At 43.5% G+C, this 13955-nt stretch overlaps 1 protein-coding gene across 1 annotated transcript in view; it reads left to right on the forward strand.

Moving 5' to 3' along the window:
- The window catches only part of MEGF10 (multiple EGF like domains 10), a 132363-nt gene that overhangs the window by 98539 nt on the left and 19869 nt on the right, over positions 1 to 13955 (forward strand). The window contains exons 13-16 of the mRNA XM_047094241.1: positions 8290 to 8436; positions 9626 to 9760; positions 10298 to 10426; positions 12225 to 12353. Of these exons, the coding sequence (XP_046950197.1) occupies positions 8290 to 8436; positions 9626 to 9760; positions 10298 to 10426; positions 12225 to 12353 (540 nt within the window). The remainder of the gene's footprint in view (positions 1 to 8289; positions 8437 to 9625; positions 9761 to 10297; positions 10427 to 12224; positions 12354 to 13955) is intronic.

Consider the following 13955-nt stretch of genomic DNA (forward strand, 5'->3'; position numbering starts at 1 on the left):
GTTTCTCAACGTAGAGAAAGCCTTGCTTTTCATTTGGATACCAGGTGCAGGGCCAGATAAATAACATGAGCCTAGGGAAGTAAATGATTCAGACTCCTCTTCTCCCTGTTGCCGAGATTGCTTTAGCTGAGATGTTAAGTATCACCGGACAAGGTAGTCATGTGTAGATTAACAGTGGGGCTTCAATGCAGTTGACACGGGGACTGGGTTCTTCCCCTGACCAAATCAGTAAGAAGGCACAGAGTCACCCACAGTGCTGGGTCACTGAGCACGCTGTGGGGACTTGCTCATCAGTCCTCTGGGTTTAAAGCCAGAGATAAGGGAGAGCTTTATCCCTTCTTACGAAGAAATTGACACGTCTAAATTGAGGAAATCATATGCCAACCTAAGAGAATCAGCTTGCTTTTTCATGGTTGAGTTCATCCACCACTCCTCATGACTTTACCATCATTTTAATGTTTGATTGGCTTTTTCTTTTAAAGGAACTGAGACTCTATTTCTATCATTGATATTTCCATTTTACCTGGTTCTAAAACAAGTTTTCAAAATGTACGGCCATACAGATTACTCAAAGCAAAAGGTACATCTGACATCCCAAATACTACTTCCGAAAGAAATGTACCATTAAAAAAAGACAAGGACAGGGGCGCCTGGGTGGCTCAGTCGGTTAAGCATCCGACTTCAGCTCAGGTCACGATCTCACGGTCTGTGAGTTCGAGCCCCACGTCGGGCTTTGGGATGACGGCTCAGAGCCTGGAGCCTGCTTCCGATTCTGTGTCTCCCTCTCTCTCTGCCCCTCCCCTGTTCATGCTCTGTCTCTCTCTCTGTCTCAAAAATAAATAAAAAATGTTAAAAAAATTAAAAAAAGGACTTTTACTATATGTAGTTATTTAAAACCTTAATATATGGATTTTTTAGCCCATTGATTACTTTACCAAAAGAGGCAGATTGTAGCAAAAAAAAATGGGGGAAAATGAAACACTATCCAAAATATAGGATGTGTCCTGGGCTCCTTCTCCCACACCTCTACACACACACACACACACACACACACACACACACACACACGCACACTGCTGTAAAGTGAGATTGGCTTTTCAAATGATTATTTTGAAGTCCCAGATGTCAAAGAAATGTAATTAGTTGTGTTTGTGTATGTTTGTGTATTTCCACAGTAGTAAAGTAATATGCTTATAAAGTATTTTCCAAAAACAGTAGACACATGCTGACTTTTTCCTTCCTTTTTGCTCTGACTTCAGTCAGCCAAAACACCTCTTCACTGAGTATTATAGCTAATCAAGATTTCATTCTGGCTGTGGGGGAACATATGCCGTCCTCAGCCTGGTTCCAAATTCTGGCTAAGATCACTATCACCTGGGAACTTTTTTAACTTGTGTATTCCCTGTCCCCACCTCACACCTGGTGAATGATGAGCTGGGGGGTGCATGAAGAGGGCAGAGCTATTGCCTGCCCATAAAGCACCTTTTGCACAAATTTGGAGAAGGTTTAGAAATCTTTCAGGTTGTACTGGTTGGCAGGTGGAGGGCAAGGTGGATTTCTGCCCTCACTTAGCCCTGTGGCCAGAGGCTCTTGTGTAGTGTACAGCCTGCACAACCTTACTTGGTGGCCTCATTTGTCATTTCACAAGTTATACATCGGCACTTGGGTGGCCCAGTCGGTTATGCATCTGACTCTTGATCTCACCTCAGGTCTTGATCTCAGGGTTGTGAGTTCAAGCCCCATGTTGGGCTCTGAGGTGTGAAGCCTGCTTAAAAAAGGTTGCACCAGTGGCTCATGCAGTGACAATTACCCGTCTGTAGACTGGCCTCTGTTATGCATGTTTACTCTCACTATTGAAGAGGTGGGGGTTGCAGGGAGCATTTCTGTGGCAGAATCCTCATAACCAGTGGCAAAAGGCTTAGGGATGCATTCATGGCAGAAAAAAAAGTTAAATGCTAAACTAAGAGGAAAGAGATGAAGGCACCAAATCAACCTCTCGAAGTCTTGGGAAAGAGAGAGGGACTGGCAACTATGTAGGAGGGTAAGGAGGGCCACAGAGAATAGGGAGAGAGGTGGGGTGCTTATTGGAGCCCAGCCAGGAGGCAGGGGGCATTACAAAGAGGAAATGTGTGTGTGTCCCCAAATTCTCCAAGTTTCACCAGGTGAGTAAGTGAACTACTGCTTTAGCTACTGATCTGTGCCAAAGTGATCTCTCCTGTGGTGTTAGTGATGCCTGAGTTGTTATAATAAGGGGGAACCTAATTCTTCATGGAGTGACATCAAAGTGCAAGTGGAAGTGAGCTTTAATTAACATGCATGCATCCAATCAAGCAGGGTATTGAAGAGTGGACAACATTTATGCAGCATTTATGTCTCTCTATGCAGTTTTGTGGGGGAGGGAGTCCTGTAAAAGCAAAAGGTGGAGTTCCTGAGGTGAGAGTGGAGGAAGGGGCTTGCCTTCCCAAAAGAATGGCTGCAGAAAAAGCCAGAGCTCCCAGGGCCCCCCATCTGCTTAGCAGTCTGTTCTGTTTACTTTTATCCAGGTCCGGACTGAGGCAGGTCATGCCCTCTGGTGTTTTTGTCTTGCAGCTACAAATGCACACATCGATGATTTATATGATTTATCAGCATGTCCTTTCCAACTTGGTCATCTCTGTAAAGCAGATCCTTTTTTAATCCATCTTTACAATTCGTAGTGTCCAAATAGAAAGATTTGATTTAACAACCACATGTTGAGTGCCTCCAAATTGTGTGCAGCCACAGTGCTGGATGCTGGGAGCACGAGGGTGAAGCGAGGCCAGCTCCTGGCCTGCAGAAATTCACGTCCTCTCAGGGCGGACACAGCGTGGGCACGGGTGGTTACACCAGTGAAGAACGTCTCTACGCCAACAGTAAGCCTCTGCTTTGTTAGCGAGAGGATTAGAAAAGCAGCAAAAGTATTATGACGCTTACTCTGGCTCTTCTCTTCTATACTCATCAAGCCCAATTATTAGTAACAAATCCCTCTCTTCCTTCTAATAGATGTTTAATAGCTTGTTGCTCAGGAACCAGACATCGAATCAAAATCATGTCCTTCGTTCACTAATGCCCCCAAAGGGTGCAGTACGGGCATTAGGAATACGAACAATTAGCAAGACGAGGAGTTTGGGTTCTATCTCTGAGAGGGAGAAGTAATGACACCCGAGATGATTTATTTTACCGCATTCATGCAATCACAAATGCCTAGTGAATGCTGGTTTCACATTGAGGCCGCTGGCATAATGCATCAGGCATGAAATGCACGAACATTTCTTTAGAGCTGCTTAGCTGAAGTTTATCACGATCATTCAGCCATTGCCTAGCAACTTGGGAAGGCTATCAAAGAGCTCTTTGTCCTCAGTCCTGGCAAAAACAGTCCCTCACAGATCGCCTTATCAGCGTTAGAACGTTGATCAGGAAAAAATGCTTCCACTGAACCAGAGATCCTTGCAAATTTAAAGATACCCCCTTCCCATTTTGTCCCCTCTTTCAAACGCATTAGGGCGTTGTTTTCTGAAGTAACTCCCATTAGAGCCTTTATCTCTTCTTCGGTAAACATTCCAAAACAATTTCTTCAAGATGCCTCCCTAATTCTTCGGTTGCTTTGTAATCTGGGTTAGCATTAAAAAACACAGACCTGAGCTCATGAAGGTATATCTTCTCAAAAATCAGCAAGGCAGACATTTCTACCCCCTTATATCGGAAAGGTCACCATTTGAGGCATATAAAATATACATATGCTGGGTTATCTGGTCTGCATGGGCCTCTCATCACTTCTTTAGGGAAAGAAAGAATTATATGGTTGCTCCCATCCAGTTGGAAATAGTTCTGAATATCAAGTTGGAAAGAGAGACGGTGCTTCTTGATTCACTCAACAAATCTTTAACACCCTCCGTGTGCTGGGCACTGTGGTGAACAGAAACACCATCTCTCTTTGACGGAGCTCCAGACTTCATTCATTTCCCTGTGCAGAATATGGGGGTGGGAGGAGCCAGTGCAAGTACAGATCTTTCACCTCCATTGTCTCGTGCATTTCTGAGGAATTTATCCCCCCCCACCTGCATCCCAACTGCCCTTGACTTAGTTTAAGACCTTGTCATGTCTGTCTTTTTTTTCCTTTACCTGAATAACCCCAAACAGCCCCCTGACACAGGTCTTCTTGCTCCCAGACCCATCATCCTCAAACTGTCTTCTGCCCTCCTACAAACCACAAATTCAGTTATGTGCTTCTCCTGCTTCATTGTCCATTTGGTCCCTGTCAACCCCAAGGGGGAAGCTCACACTTCACAGCATGGCATTCTGGCTCTGGGTATGTGACCACTGCCTGGCTGCCCAAACACCTCTCCTGTTCTTCCCCACCCCAGTTTCAGCTGTCCTCCATTTCCAAATGCTTCTTTGGGCTTCTGGGCCTTGCACCCACCATTCCATTAGCTTGGAGCCCTTCTCCACCTTCCCAGGCTCTCTCCTTTTCTGACTGAGATCCCAAGACAGGGTTAGGTGTGCCTATTCTGGGGCCATTATCATTCTAGAGTTGAAGTCCTTTCTTAGAGAACCTATCACCAGGAAGCCAATAGCCACTGGACTCCTTGAATATTCATTAAGTTGAATTCTCTTTTCTGTCTTTGATAAAAAAGGAAACATAAAAATGTCTTGTAGGACTCCAGCAAGTTTGCAAAGATTGGGATGAGATGAATGGAAATAATTCAGGAATCACACACACACACACACACACACACACACAGGTTAAAGCAAACTTATAATTGTCTATCCTGAAAAAAGTTTTACTGAAGGGTTAGTCTTACAGGGAGGTCACATCAGTAGCCGTATACCTAGTGTGGCCTAGAGAAACACTTACCCAGGGACCCCCTCTGTGAGCCTCAGTGTCTGATATTTCACAATTAGAGATTTATTTCTTAGGCTCCTCACATGTGTATTCTCTTAAAATATTAGTATTCTCTAGAGAAGGTAACAACTCAACAGTAATCAATTTACCTTACCTTTTCCTGACTATAAGATGAAAGGAAAGATAATAGGAGAGCACAGAGCTCTGAGGGGGAGGAGTATCAGTAGGAGAAAATAGGACAGCAAGGGGAAAAAATGCAGCTTCATGCTTTTTTCTAGAATTGCCCCCTGAGGCATACTTTATGTTTGTCTACAAATAGATTAGGCATTAATATCTGAAAAGTGATGACTCATTTTACTGATGGTAGAGAAAAAGAAAAGAGGTTGAATTTTTAGAGGAAGTTGGTCATAGAATTACTATAACTTACTTTCAAAGGGGAGACTTATTTGCAATCCTGAAATAAAAGATATTTAAAAGTAGGCTTGGTTCTGCTGAAATATTCTTTTATGATTGGAGACAGCAGATTTGATAGATGATCTCTAAAATTCCCCGTGATTCTCTGGAAATGAAATCATGGGTAAATCATGTGAAACAAGCGTATCATTGTAATGGATCTCTTTGCTATATCGTGGGCCTTGTTACTCTATGAAAATTACCTCGATAAAGTTGATTATGACAGATGGCTGTGCTATCCAGCTGGACAAACCTATTAGGGAAGAGGAATCAGATATGAGATAAAGGATCACTTTATTCAGATTTACCAATCTGTGCTGGGGTCAGTTTTCTTAACATGCTCTGATTGAGAATGTGCTAAGTCACATATAAATTATGATAATCTATAATGCAAAAAAAGCAGCAGATAATTTTGACCTCAAGTGTATTCCATTCTGATTTAGCTGCATTTATTTAATGTGGTGGAGAGATTTGGCAAGTAGCTGATGAACCATATCACCATAAATCGTTAAATCCCGCCCCTTCCCCTTTCCTCAAGCTCCCACCCCACAACAGTGTGCCAGAAATGAGGACTAATTTTCAGGGTGATTTTCAACTTCTACTTCTCCAAAGTCCTTACTGGGATTTGCATGGATGGCTGTAAACCAAGATGGCCAGAGTTGTCCGAATATCTGTCAAGCAGGAGTCCCCATCTTAGGTGCCATTAAATAGGGCCCTAGCTCATGGTCAGCGCTCAGAACCTGAATTTGAAAAGAGAGTGAAGCCTGTGACCCTTCACAAGATTACCCTTGTTGGTACTTCCTTTAAGTTCATAAAACAAAATTTTTCCATTTGCAGCCTGTTTTTGAAGTGGTTTGCTCCTTAATAAATGCCCTGCCTCGTGTAGGTGTGAGCCCAAACACCAGATACAACTCTATAGCTGCTGAATCACATTTGGTGAGCATAGCATTTTGGGATTCCACCTCAGCTTTTCAAAAGAGATTTGAAAAGAAAAAGAAAAGATCGTATGTTTGTGAACTCAAGAAAAAAAAAAATCACAGGAGGCCAAAATTCCATATTTTATTCTACAGGGAATCCTTGAACCCCAGTCAGCTCCTAACAGGTCTGATCTCCTACTTCAGCCAGCAGCGCGAGCTAAAATAATAGTCTTTTGTTGGCTCAAGCTAGACACAATGAGGTCTGTGAGCTTTCATGCCTACTTAACAGCCTTTACCATGTGGGAGATTTTCAGAAGGAGGAAACGGGAATAGTCAAAAGTGGAGTTATGGCTCAGCAGAAATGACTGTGCCAATTAGCAACGTTCACATTATGGTTTGGGGCTGCTTCTGTTGTAAGGTTTGGGCCATGGTAACTTTTCTCCTAATCAATTTCGAAGCAAAAACTGTAATACAAAACATGGCTTTCTCAGCTTCCTTGGTGCTGGGTGGTGACAGCATTCTGGATCCCTAAGTGTGTGCGTGCTTGTTCTTACTGTGTTTGCACTTGGTCTGAAGCCAGCAGTTGCCAGTTCACTACTAATTATAACTCGCTGCTTCTCAATGCAAAGAGCGTGTCTTTGAGTTGGGGAGAATTCTGACTTACAAGAAAGAGGCCCCTGTTGTATTTCAAACACAAACTTCCCAAAGAGACTTCTCTTTACCTCACGTAAAACCTGGTTTTATTTTTATTTTTGCGCCTTTGCTTTTTCCCTTGCATTTTCCTTAGGCATTTGTTCATTCATGACCAACTCTAGAATTTCTGTTTCCGGGTAAGAGTTAAACACCTACATAGAGTAGTATCCTAATAATCAATAACTTGGACAACAGCTGCAAATAAGATCAGTTGTGATATTCTGCCTTTATCTGCCCAGTGCCAGATTCAATTCTTTTTTTTTTTTTTTTTTCAACGTTTATTTATTTTTGGGACAGAGAGAGACACAGCATGAACGGGGGAGGGGCAGAGAGAGAGGGAGACACAGAATCGGAAACAGGCTCCAGGCTCTGAGCCATCAGCCCAGAGCCTGACGCGGGGCTCGAACTCACGGACCGTGAGATCGTGACCTGGCTGATGTCGGACGCTTAACCGACTGCGCCACCCAGGCGCCCCAGATTCAATTCTTAAAGAGGAATTTAGTGGCACAGATTAGTATATCTTTCCATCCTGTACAATGTAGCATCAAAATGTTTTTTTCTTTAATTTTCATTATTTTTTAAATTTTTTAATGCTTATTTATTTTTGAGAGAGAGACAGACAGACAGACAGAGCATGAGCTGGGGAGGGGCAGAGAGAGAGGGAGACACAACGTCCAAAGCAGGCTCCAAGCTGTCAGCATAGAGCCTGGTGCAGGGCTTGAACCCATGAACCAAGATATCGTGACCTGAGCCGAAGTTGGATGCTCACCTGACTGAGCCACCCAGGTGCCCCTATCGCCAAAATGTTTTAAGATGGTGTGTGCTCCAGGGGGAGAGTTTTCTTTATGTAAGACAATTTAACCACTTTTTACTTCTTTTTATCTTTTTTACACTTGGTTTTTCTGTAAAGATAAAGGATGGGGGAAGAAGGAAGTTGCTGAGGGCTCACTGATAAAAATATTTTTGATAAATTTTGCCTTTAATAGACAGAGCCCTTGGGCTTCCCATTTGCTTCATCCTTCTAAAAAAGAAACATCACTAACGTGACAATAAATTATGTATATGTAAAAAATAAAAAAATCAGTATAACAAAGGTGTTTTATTCCTGCTCTTTTATGACTTGGTAGAAAATCACCCTGGGATTATTTTAATGCTATGATGATACGATACATGATGACACAGTGTATGATGATGTACTGACGTATATAAGTGAATTTTAAACCTTATGCCATCCCGCTCATCGTTGCAGAGATAACCCAGCTTGGCTACCGTGACCGTCCTCCTCCTCCTCCTCGTCTGGGACTTTGTGTCCCAGAGGCACCAGCCCTCACTGCCTCTTAGCCTTGCCCGTGTGCATTGTTTCAGGTGTCCACTGTGACAGCGTGTGTGCTGAGGGACGCTGGGGCCCCAACTGCTCTCTGCCCTGCTACTGCAAAAATGGGGCTTCGTGCTCCCCAGATGATGGCATCTGTGAGTGCGCGCCAGGGTTCCGAGGCACCACGTGTCAGAGAAGTAAGTGTCTCATTACGTGGAAAGGTCTGCCTTCCCTTCTCAGGTACTGTGTGCAGAATTATTATCTCTGTCCCACACCTCAGTTCGTGGCGCTGTTCTGTTGCAGTGGAGTGGGGAGGAGACTGTAATAGGTCTCTGTCCCTTGTGGAGCTGTCCTTGATAGCACTGCCTGAAGAGCTTTATTCGTTCCAACCTCCAGGACGAGCCTAACAGATGGGGCTTTGGCCTTTCCTTCTCAGTAATGATTTCAATGCCTCATTGGCATCGTCGTCAGGATACGTTTCTTGATCCTGCCTTAAATCTTGCAAATGGTGTTCCAGAAATCCATTGACCTGTAAATATTTGATTCAGCAATTTTGGCATTGGCCTTACCTCAATTACCAGAAGTCAACATCAGCCAAACCTTGCGGCGAATCATACATCTTGCTAGTAGTCTCATAGCCAGTGCTGTGGGGGAAATAGAATTGCAGAGTTAAAAATGGAGGCCGTTGACATTGGTTAATGGGATTTTTAAGAGAGGAGGGGATCCATAAGATTTTACGAAATCTTTTAGTAAATGTAATCAAGAAAAGAATATATGGCTTTAAGACACATTATCCTTATTTTTAGATGACTTTTTTCTTTTTTCAGTGAAAGCTCTATGCATTTGTCTTGCGTTTAAATCCAAGTAATGTCTTGAGGAGAACCTAATTATGTAGCATTTTGCTTGCTCACTTCTCAATCACAGTCATTAATCTGGACCACGTTGAGGAGGAACAATCTTTTAATTCAGACTATAGATCTGTTTATTGCCAGTAATGACTCTTAAAGAAAAAAGGATCAAGACATGGCTTGAGAGTATTTATGTGGCCTTATTAGATTTTAGAATTTTATTTCCTTTCATTTATTTGTTCAACAAAAATTCTTCAAGCCCCTGTTGTGTGCCAGGCCCCAGGTTAATTGGGACCATAAATGAGAAAATAAAGAGGACAGAGACATTTGCCTGCCCTCCAGCAATTCAGTTTAATGGTTTCTTTTCATTATTAAGGACTACCCTTCTTCCTTTGGTGCTTGTTTTAGACTTGGAAAACTCTCAGTATCATTAAACAAAAAAATTTTTTTTGCCCCAAACTTCAACTAGATCCTGATGTGGAATTTGAGAGGAATACGTCTCGGGAAAGATAACTGTTGATTTCCATTCTATTTTCAGTCTGCTCCCCCGGTTTTTATGGGCATCGCTGCAGCCAGACGTGTCCACAGTGTGTGCACAGCAGTGGGCCCTGTCACCACATCACGGGCCTGTGCGACTGCTTGCCTGGCTTCACAGGTGCTCTCTGCAATGAAGGTAAGTAAGGCGCACAGTGTCTGGGGGGAGGCGCGCGGTGCTGGGCAAGCCCCGTGCAATCTGTCCTCAGGCTTCCTCTCGGGCTTCCCCGAGGATGTTTTCAGCCACCAGCTATCAAGGCCTTCTGGGATGCCCTTTCTGCAGCTTCTGCAGAAATGACTTTGGAAAAGCTGGCTTGCCGCCCCGGCAGAATCTCTCTACTCTCTGAGCTGTGCTGCTCTTCGGTTTTAATTGGAAACAGCATCCCATGAAAAATCAATATCAGGGAGGGTTTGGACTCCCTGAGCAAGAAGCCATGAAGTCAGATTTCCAGAAACGTGATGATGTCTCCTGGTTTGTGATGCCTTAATGAGAATGTTGGGCTTCATGTGTTTCTAAAAATGAGCCCATTCCAGATGACGGGGTGCTGTTGAGTGGAGGCAGCTACTAAATGGGCAGCTGGGCTGATGGCTTTCAAAGTTGTTTTCTGTCCCAAGACTCTCGAGTTCCATGCGATGAGATGTAATTGTGCGTTACTGACCTAAAACTTATTCACAGTGTGTCCCAGCGGCAGATTTGGGAAAAACTGTGCAGGGGTTTGTACCTGTACCAACAATGGAACCTGTAACCCCATTGACAGATCTTGTCAGTGTTACCCGGGTTGGATTGGCAGTGACTGCTCTCAACGTAAGTCTTATTTAGGAACAACCATTGATCTTCATTGGTTTTCAAATTCTTTAGGACTAAAGTAAGAGTGTTTATATAATCAAGAAATAATATATGAATAATTATGATATACATTACTTTAATTTTTAAATGGCTGTTTCCCCCACTAAGAGCTCTGTGCAATGTTCCTATGTTAAATCCAAATAAGGTCTTGCAAAGAGCCTAAATGGGTAGCATGCTTATTCACTTTTCAGTGACTCTTAATCTGTAAAATGAGGGTATTGGACTCAGAAAATCCATTCTAGGTTTAATTTCAGACCTTGAACATTACCTATCATTTTTCCCTTGTTCTTGGGCAAATTATGGTGCACACAATTTCAGGAGAATTTTTTTTCTATTTTTTACTTACTCCAGACTTACTATCTTCATTGGGCCATATTCCCTACTGGGTAACCAAATAAAAATTATAGATGGTCCTGCTTTGTTTTCCTCCAATTTTATTGAGAAATAATTAACATACATCACTGTATACTCTAAAGGTAAGCAGCATGATGGTTTGATCTCTTTTTGTTTTGAAATGATCAGCTGGTTCTGCTAAGACCCATCTTCTCACGTAGATACAATGGTTGTCCTCATTTTAAGCAGGTTTATTCCTTAAAGTTTTTTTAAAATGTTTATTTATTTTTGAGAGAGAGAGAGAGAGACAGACAGAGTGTGAGCGGGGGAGGGTCAGAAAGAGAGAGAGAGACATAGAATCCAAAGCAGGCTTCAGGCTCCGAGCTGTCAGCACAGAGCCCGATGCGGGGCTCGAACCCATCAACCCTGGGATCATGACCTGAGACGAAGTTGGACGCTTAACCGACTGAGCCTCCCAGGTGCCCCAAAGCAGGTTTATTCTCAAAGCATTAGTATAAATGAAAAGGTTTTCTGTGTGTTTTTTGTTTGTTTTTGGTAAATCAAATCGTTTTACCCCATAATATGATATTATTTCACAGATACTTTATCTGAAGCTCTTTTTGCTCTTAAATTGACAGTGACCCTCCAATGATTTCCTTTTATTATTTTCTGCTTCATGCAGTTAAGAATTTTCATGAGTAAACCAATTCTTACATATAATTTACACCTTAAACTTTAAACAAATCTCTAGTGACAACTCTGGAGCAGAGCAACTGGTGTGTGACTTACGTGACACCAGATCCCTTAGTTTTCCTTAGTCCTATCATTTTGTCCATCTTATCTCTGCTTAAATGTTCTCTCCTTGGGGAAGCCTTCCCTGAGGGAGTGGCTCTGGTGAGCGATGTCTTGCAATACAAGGAGCACATGATGCCCAACATCACATGATCACAACTGAGCCAATGGTTCTTGAAATGTGCTTTGATATACAGGTGCCTTGGATTATAAGCATGTTTCTGGAATGAATTATGCTTGCAAAACAAGGTTTTACTGTATAAGGTTTCAAAGGGCGGTCTGCACCTTGCCTGGTCCTCTGCTATCTCTTCTGTGTCTAGAACAGTGCTGGGCACATAGGAGCTCAGCGTGCATTTATTAGGCAAGTAAATCTATGAACTGTAGATACTTTTTGTTCTGCCTGCCTCACTCCGCAGTCTGTCCATGAATACAGTGGCAGTAATGATGGTTGCCGTTGCAGTCAATGTTGCCATCTGGGTATTAGTCAGTCTGGGAGCACCGTGCTTTCTTAGTCCTGATGCACACCGCTAACGTCCCATATGCAAGGAGATGGGCAGCAGGACGGAGTTCCCTCTGCTGGGTGCTGGTCTCCGGGCTCTAACCGAACTCTCCATGCGTGCTGTGGTTTCAGCTTGTCCGCCTGCCCACTGGGGCCCGAACTGCATCCACACGTGCAACTGTCACAACGGGGCCTTCTGCAGCGCCTATGATGGGGAATGTAAATGCACTCCCGGCTGGACGGGGCTGTACTGCACTCAGAGTAAGTGACAAGCCTTCCGAGACTCACCAAGGGAGCCACACCCAAGGGGGACGGGACCAAGCCTCGCCCTTTGCATGCACGAGCTGAGCTCACCCAGGGTTCCTGGCGTTGGAGTGTTGTTTCATCTCCCCCCGTGACCACTAGACGTCTAACTGCCTCTGTGTGGTTATGAGCTGTCACGTTCCACGTTTTCTGTCTGTATGTCATTGCAGGACACCGAAGTGGAGCAGTGCTGTATGTGATGGTGTGCAGTTTCTTTCCTCACTCTCCTTTGACCAGACCCTATGTATATGCACCAAACTCCCTATCATTTATCACTACATGTATCTTTGTACAGACATATGTACACATTTTTGTAGTATGTGATTCCTTTTATTTTTTTAATGTTTTTATTTATTTTTAGAGAGAGAGAGTGTGAAAGGGGGTGGGGCAGAGAGGGAGAGGGGGGACAGAGGATCCAAAGCCGGCTCCGTGCTGACAGCCTAGAGCCCCCATGCAGGGCTCGAACCCACAATCTGTGAGATCATGACCTGAGCCGAAGTCAGACCTCCACCGCTTGAGCCACCCAGACATCCCTGTGATTCCTTTTATATGAAGATCAAGAACAAACAAATTGATCTGTTAGGATTATCTACTGGGAAGGTGCATGAAGGGTGATGAAAATGTTCTATATAATGGTTCAAACTGGGGTGGTGGTTACATGGATGTCCACCCTGTCATTTATTCCAACAGCACAAAGATTGGGATAAGTGACTGTGGCTAGAAAGGCAGTGAAGATCACAAGCCTTGCTCCCCGACGTAATGTGTGCTCTTGGAGAAGAGTCTGTTCCGTGGTTCTCAAACTTAAGTGAGCGCCAGAGTCACCCAGGTGGCATGACAAACACAGACTGCTGGCCCCACTCCCAGAGTGTCTGATTCACTGGGTCTGGGGTGGGACCTGAGAATTCACATTGCTGACAACTTTCCACATGGTGATGCCAGTCTGGGATCATGCTTCAAGAACCACTCATTCTTTTTTCCATTTTATATCACATAGTGCCCCAACCGTTTCTTCTTCTGTGAGGTTTTTACCATCATAGGATATAATGTGCAAAGTAGTCCACAGCTCAGCACTGTCAGGTAGAAAAAAGACTATTCTCTATCTTCTTGCCTTCAAATGAATAAAGGAGACAGCACGGGAAAGCACGCATGATGGTTACCAATAATAGTATACACTTGGTTTCAGTTTATTTATTTATTTTGAGAAAGTAAGAGAGCACAAGCAGGGAAAGTGCAGAGAGAGAGAGGGAGAGAGAGAATCCCAAGCAGCTCCATGCTCCGTGCTGAGCCTGACACAAGGCTCGATCCCACGAATGAGATCATGACCTGAGCGGAAATCAAGAGTCAGATGCTTGACTGATTGAGCCCGCCATGTGCCCCAATAATATATCATTTTATTCTTTTTTTAATCATAATATGAAATTTTAAATCCCAGAAAGGAGCTGAGAAGGAAAAATAGGTCAGAAATTAGGCAATTCTTGGGGTGCCTGGATGGCTCAGTCATTAAAGCATGTGACTCTTGATCTCAGAGTCTTTTTTTTTAATATGAAATTTATTGTCAAA

This window comes from Lynx rufus, unplaced genomic scaffold (assembly GCF_022079265.1).
Source record: "Lynx rufus isolate CCGP_SWC_20201006 ecotype Redwood Valley unplaced genomic scaffold, mLynRuf1.p SCAF_1, whole genome shotgun sequence".
NCBI lineage: Eukaryota > Metazoa > Chordata > Mammalia > Carnivora > Felidae > Lynx > Lynx rufus.